Source organism: Physeter macrocephalus, chromosome 13 (genome assembly GCF_002837175.3).
Source record: "Physeter macrocephalus isolate SW-GA chromosome 13, ASM283717v5, whole genome shotgun sequence".
NCBI lineage: Eukaryota > Metazoa > Chordata > Mammalia > Artiodactyla > Physeteridae > Physeter > Physeter macrocephalus.
Window position 1 is genome coordinate 26,711,979 of NC_041226.1, and position 7,051 is coordinate 26,719,029.

The 7,051-nt window shown below is 55.5% G+C and overlaps 1 protein-coding gene across 2 annotated transcripts; it reads right to left on the reverse strand.

Moving 5' to 3' along the window:
• Positions 1-2,007: 2,007 nt before the first annotated feature.
• PCDH8 (protocadherin 8) lies at positions 2,008-6,626 on the reverse strand. Of its 2 annotated transcripts, none has more exons than XM_007118756.3 (3): positions 3,824-6,626; positions 3,444-3,651; positions 2,008-2,971 (listed from the first exon to the last, which is right to left on the reverse strand). In XM_007118756.3, exons 1-3 carry the CDS (start codon positions 6,446-6,448, stop codon positions 2,595-2,597), a joined length of 3,210 nt encoding a protein of 1,069 aa, XP_007118818.2. In that variant the 5' UTR covers positions 6,449-6,626; the 3' UTR covers positions 2,008-2,594. The 2 variants fall into 2 exon arrangements, with proteins under 2 accessions (XP_007118818.2, XP_023981796.1); XM_024126028.2 differs by having other exon boundaries at positions 2,276-2,971; positions 4,115-6,626.
• Between the last annotated feature and the right edge of the window lie 425 nt (positions 6,627-7,051).

The window sequence follows — 7,051 nt, forward strand, 5'->3', positions numbered from 1 at the left end:
TTCCAGGCAAAATCAGGACTTTTAATGGTCATTTCTCTAAGGGAAAAATAGGACAGTGAAGTCATGGTGATTTTGAAAGCTGAATTTTGGGGACAATGAAATAGTTCGCACAGCACAAAATAAAATAATGACAATGACATTATTTTACTTTTGAAGGACAAGAGCCGGCAAACACATTCAGAGATTGGATGCTTTCAGGCTGCCACTGAGGGATTATTCACTTTTCTGCTCTGCATTTGATGAGAGTGGCTCAAGAATAAAGCTTTGGATGTTAGAATAGGTCTAGCTGGGGTCTCTTCCTTGGGGCTTGGTCATCACGGTTCTGTAGCTATCCGGTAACGTGGCCACATCCAACATTTTCTTCCAGAAGCTGAAGTCTGTTTGGGCTCTCTGAGCTCGTGAGGCTCATGTTCAGCTCAGGTGCCTGCAGAAACCGCCGAACTTTGCACAGGCCATGGGTGGCGAAGCACTTGTGTGGGCCCACCCTGCTGTTCAGCTTGGGGCCACCACTGGTTTCAATTATGACTTCAACAGGCAGCTTTGAGGGCTCTTCTATTCATTACAGAGCTTCGCTCGCCATAATCAGTAATAAAGGAACACAGGCACTTCACAAATATAAAGTGCTAAACAATAATCAGTCAGTAAAGGCAATGCATTGGGACTTTTCTACTTAACTCTTTGTTTCTTTCAAGTTAAAAAGAAAAAAAACAACATTGCTTATTTCATTTTCTGCCTTGAGTAATCTGGGTTAAATCTCATCCTGGCCACTTACCAGCTGTGTGACTTTTGGGCATTTTACCTAAACTCTCTGTGTCCCAGTTTCCTTATCTGTAAAATGGAAATAATGATAGTTCCCATCTCATGGGGATTATTTGAGGAATAAATGAGATAATTCATGCAGAATATCTTTGTAAGGAGCTCCGCTCATATAAAAACTTGTTCAGTAAATGTTAGCTCTCATTATTATTATTTCAAATAAAATGAATGCATAGGGTATAAGACATAGGTATAGGTCTTTTGAGTGTTGTTGTTGTTTTTTAAAATTTTATTTATTTATTTATTTATTTTTGGCTGTGTTGGGTCTTCGTTTCTTTACGTGGGCTTTCTCCAGTTGCGGCGAGCGGGGGCCACTCTTCATCGCGGTGGGCTGGCCTCTCACTGTCGCGGCCTCTCTTGCTGCGGAGCACAGGCTCCAGACGCGCAGGCTCAGTAATTGTGGCTCACGGGCTTAGTTGCTCCGCGGCATGTGGGATCCTCCCAGACCAGGGCTCGAACCCGTGTCCCCTGCGTTGGCAGGCAGACTCTCAACCACTGCACCACCAGGGAAGCCCTTGGGTCTTTTTTTTTTTTTTTTTTTTTAAACATCCATTACGTACATTTTCAAACACAAACACAGAAATAGATTGGTATAATTTTCTCCACTCACACACACACACGTACCAAGGCTAGCATTGACCATGATCAATATATTTTTCAATCTCATTTCATATAGTCTCATGTTTTCTTCTAGAATATTTTAAAACACATCTCAAGCATCATGTCTTTTCACCCATAAGTTTGAGTCTCTTTTTGATATTAAAATCCTTAATATTTAAGGTAAGAGCTTCTTGGGACTATATCTTCTTAACCTTAAACCCCAGACCCTAGAGGAGTTACTGCAGTTAGGAAATGCTTTACAGATGTTTGTTTAATTAGTGAATGAACAGTCCAAACTCAGCTTTCCTCCACTTTTTGGTAGATGCTCCACAAATACTTGTTGAGTAAATAAATGAGGGCAGGAATTTTATAGAGTGCCTGATGTATATGGAGATGCATATGTTTTACAAAAGCAACAAATATTTTTAATGCTTGGATGAGACTCCAATACTTGAAATCCCACAGGTTTACTGTTGTTGTGAACATTAATAATGCCCAAATAATTAGCACTTGAAAGAAGGTTTAATTCTGGTACTCAGATTTTTTGTGAATGCCTGACTGTCGGTAAGTTCACAAAAAGCAATTAGCAGATTCTTCAAACACATGACAAATCCTTTATTACTCTGCTTGTAAGTGACATGGTTTACAGAAAACCAAATGTAATTAAATAACAGTGAACTTGAAATCTACCACAGACTCAAGATATACAAGTTATACTTGGCAAGGCAAAACTTCTCAAACACTAGGTTGTTTCGGGTAAAAGATAAATTTCCATTAAATAATTCCAACATGTTTTGTTTTTTTGTCTTACAGACAGTTCCTTTGGCAATAACTTCCACTTTAGCTTTTATTATATAAAAATATAACAAAATTTCATTATATACAAACATTACATTACACCATGTACAGGTTAAAAACACTAAGAAAATGGCAAGCCACAAGGGAAATTAAAGTCAATAGGATGATAAGAATTAAATACTGCACACATTTCATAAAAATTACATTAACTACATTTTTGTTTGCAAATACCAAACAGTACCAATGTGATTGGAAATAGCTTCCAACAACTTCATTTTAAGGCACATCTTGCATATTTCTATATACAACACTGAAACCGGTCAATAACTTAGGGGCTTCTTGGAGTGACCTGTATATGTGTGACAACATGCAGCATGGGATTACACATTTTCATTGTCTTCCTTCTTTGGGGACAGGTACCTGCCAGGGGAGGACTGATAGAGGGGTACCCCAATCTCCTGCAAGTCGGGGAGCCTCCCTGGACGAGGAGGGGAGAGTAGAGTGACTGTCCTGTCATAGTCTCTGTGTAGCACTTTCTCATAGACGCTCTGCAGCCCCACTGTCTTGGGCAGCTGGGCCTGGTAGTAATTGTCCCTACGCAGAGGATCCCGGGGCAGGGACGTGCTCTTACAGAAGGTCGACATCTGGGCTGGGGGGTGAGTGGAAGCATGTGTGCTGGGCCCTCCAGCGCAGGAGGGGCTCCAGCAGCGGTCAGAGTGGCCCAGGATCTTACACTCCGCGGTGCACGCCCACAGTCCTAACATAAAAGAGAAAGGGAGAGGGTATGATGATTACTGAGATTACACACACTGTGCCTCCATCTTCAAAGTGTCAGACAGGGTCAGGGCGGCTGAAAAGGAAAGCGTGTAAGAAGATGAACGCCCTGAATTCCAGATTTGAAATGAATATTGGTTCCTACAAAGCCACTTTAATACGAAGTTGGCTCAGCTTTAGCTGGAAGCAAAAAAAAAAAAAAAATTGATAAGCAGAATTTCTCTTCTCAGATAGCAGCCTAACAGGATGGGAGTCTGGTTTATTTTAGGTGGTGGAGCTGCCTCGACTTGGCATTTTGAAATTCGTGTTTGAGGCAGGCCGGAATCCGGAACTCAAGGACAGAAAAAAGTGAGAAAGAGGGAGGGGGTCTGGGAATGGAGATTGAGAGGAGAGGCTGTTGCAGAAACGGAGGGAGAGAAGGAAGGCTGAATTTGGCAGGAAAGAGGAGTCCTCACCACTCTGCATGTGGTTGATGAGATCCTTCTTCAGAGCGTCCCCGCTGATGTCGGAATCGCTATCGTTGAAATCACTGTCCCCTTTGCCGCTGTCTTTGCCGCTGAACTTCTCCGCTTCTCGGCCGGAGATGGTGTTGAAAGAATGTCCTTTCCAGACAGCCACAGGGGGCGCCGGCTCCTTTCCGAAACCAGGGGAGGCGCCGTAGGGCTGCAGCAGGGAATGGGGAAAGCAAGCAGGGGTGAGGGTTGGACAAGAAACAAAAACACAAGTGCGACAGGTTAGGCCTCTCCCACGCACGCATACCCAGACCCCTCCAGTCCCTTCCCCCAGCCTGTCCGCGGAGCACCGAGCGGGGCGCCCAGCCGAAGGAAGGCCTCACCTCGGCGTGCGCGCCTCGGAGCCGCTGCTGCCCCTCGAAGTGACAGGAGCTTTCCCCGGTGGCACTGCCGCCCTCCGAGCCCGGCACTTCGGCCGCGGCGACCGCGGGCGGGGGCGCGTCGGCCGCGGGGCTGCCAAAGGGCGCTTTGCCGCTGCCAGGGAAGGTGAGCACGTCGAACATGTTGGGCCTGGGCCCGGCTCCCCGGGCGGCCTCCTCCGGGGAGCCGGGAGCCGAGGCTCCGCCGCCCGCCGCCCCGGGCCGCTCTTCCCGGCGGGGCCCCCCTTTGCGCACCTCCTTCTTGCGGCGGTTGCAGGTGGTGGCGATGGCGATGATGGCGGCCAGAAGCAGCGTGCAGCTCCCGGCCAGCACGATGATGACGATCAGCGGCGTGTCCCACTGTAGCGCCGGCCCCGACGTCGCGAGCCGAGAGCCGGGAGGGCGAGAGCGCTCCGCGTTCGCTGCACTGGCTGGCGACACCAGCCCGCGCCCGCCGCCTGCTGTCACCACGAAGCTGACAGTGGCGGTGGTGGAGAGCGGGGGCCGGCCGCCGTCGGATATGACCAGCAACGCCCGGAATACTCGGCCAGGCGGCTCCTGAGATAGGTCGCCGGTGAGCACGATCTCCCCCGTTCGGCTGCCGATGGCGAAGGCTTCTCGCGGCTCCTGCTGTAGCAGGTCGAATGCCAGCTCCCCGTTGGCACCCTCGTCTGCGTCCCGGGCCTGCACGCGCGCCACGGCCGTGTCCCTTGCCGTGCGCCCGGGGACCGCCACTTCCAGGGAGCCGTTGGCCGGTGCCGGGTGCACCAGGACCGGTGCGTGGTCGTTCTGGTCAAGCACCCGCACTTGCACCAGGGCACTGCTGGAGAGCTGAGGGGAGCCGCCGTCGCTCGCCTGGATGCGCACGTCGAGCTGGCGAAGCGTCTCATAGTCGAAGCTGCGCAGCGCGTAGATGGCCCCGGTAGCCGGGTCCACCGAGACATAGGTGGACACGGCGCCCCCAGCGCGGCCCACCTCGGCCTCCAGCAGCCGGTAGGTGACCTGGCCGTTGCGGCCCAGGTCGGGGTCCCTGGCGGCCACCGTGGCCAAGTAGGCCCCGGGCGGGTTGTTCTCACGCACCGACACCTCGTAGACCGGCCGCGTGAAGAGCGGCTCGTTGTCGTTCTCGTCGCTCACCCGCACCAGGTAGGGCCGTACGGTGCGCAGCGGGGGCGCGCCGCGGTCCTCGGCCACCAGCGTCAGGTTGTACTCGGCGATGCGCTCGCGGTCCAGCGACCCCGCGGTCACCACCAGGTAGCTGCCCGCGTAGGCCGGCTGCAGCCGGAAGTGCTCGTGCCCATAGAGGGCGCAGCGCACCTGCCCGTTGGCTCCCGAGTCCCTGTCCGAGGTGCTGACCAGCGCCACCAGGCTCTCGCGTGCCGCCCCCTCTGGCACCAGCGAGATGGCTCCGGCCTCTGGCGTCCCGGGCCCGGTCGACGAGGTCGCGTCCGCACCCCCGAGAGCAGCGGCGGCGGCGGCCAAGGGCGAGGCGACAGGCGCGCCCGGGGCGGCCAGCGGGGTGATGGCGATGTCCGGTGCGTTGTCATTGACGTCGCTGATGCGCACGATGACCTTGCAGGTGGCGGCGCGGGGCCCGGGGCCGCGGTCCTGCGCCCGCACGTCCAGCTCGTAAGTGTCCTGGCGCTCGTAGTCCACGGGCCCGGCCAGGGTGAGGCGGCCCGAGCGCGGGTCGAGGCGGAAGAGGCGGCGCGCCTCGGGCGGGGTACGGGAGCCGAAAGTGAGCACCACGTCGCCGTTGGGGCCCTCGTCGGGGTCCGCCGCGTCCAGGTCGAGAAGTAGCGAGCCCACGGGCGCGTCCTCCGCCAGCTCCACCTCGGCCACGGCGCCCTGCGGGAAGGCCGGGCTGTGGTCGTTCGCGTCCAGCACGCGCACACTAAGGGCGGCCGTGGCGGAGCGCGGCGGGCGGCCTCCGTCCTGGGCCACCAGCTCCAGGTTGTAGGCGGCCTGGCTCTCGCGGTCCAGCTCCTGCAGCAGCACCAGGTCGGCGCACTGGGCACCGTCCGCGCGCGTCTGCAGCTCCACGCGGAAGGGGCTGTGCGGCTCGGCCAGGCGCACGCTCTGCAGCCCATTGGCGCCCACGTCCTCGTCCACCGGCACCTCTAAGGGTATGCGCGTGCCCACGGCCGCGCCCTCGGACACCTCCACGGGGATCTGGGCCCGGGGAAAGCGCGGCGCGTGGTCATTGACGTCCCTCACCTCCACTTCCACGTGCACCAGCCGGAACTGCTCCTGCGAGAAGCTGACCACGTCGAAGGCCAGCACGCACTGCGGGGCCTGGCCGCACAGCCGCTCGCGGTCCAGGCCCGCGTCTCCGACGGTCAGCTGCCCGTCGCCCTCGCGCACTCGGATCAGCGAGCTGTTGAACTGCTTCATCAAGCGGAAGCTTGTGTCTCCGGACACTTTCATATGCAGGTCTTCAGCCAGGGTCCCGATGACCGTTCCGGGGGCATCCTCCTCGAAGGTGCTGTATCGCACTGTCTTGCTCTGGGCCACGGAGAGCACCCAGCAAAGGCTGAAGAGCTGCAAGGGGAAAAGGCAGGGGATGCCCCCGCGCCTCGCTGGACTCATGCCGCCAGCCCCGAGCGCTATTCCAGAAGGCTGAGGGAGCGATTCCTCTCTGGTTTGCAGGTCTGGACGTGAGTCCCAGGGTCCCCAGAGCACGCTTTTTGCGAGGCGTGTGCGGGAGAAGTCTGCAGGCTGCAGCTTGGAGGTGCCGGCGGGCTCTGAGGACGCGCGGATGCCGCCCACGGCCCACACCTCTCCCTCCCCTTTGCTCGCTGGAGCTGCGCCGCCGCGCGCCGCCTCCGCTCTTATAGCCGCCGATATGCAAATCATCCGAACCGGGCAGCCAATGGCGGCCTGGCCCTCACGCAGCTCCTACGCCAGCCTCTGACAATCCCTTTAGTGTGGAAAGGCTTAGAGGGGAAAACAAGAAATGAAAATTAGGGAATCTTTCCTTTGTTTCTTTAACTCCTTTTGCTTTTTGTCTTTCCTGTCGGCGCTCTGCCTGTAGAGGAGTTGGCACGGGTCGCCGGGCATTAAAGGAGCGGACGGTTTTGTTAATCGTGCCCCTCCTGTGCTGGCTGCTTGAATCGACAGCCATCATATGAGATTTCGCCCCAGTGGCTCGGTACCCCGCGCTCACTCTCTGCGTTTTGCACTTCGGAGGCT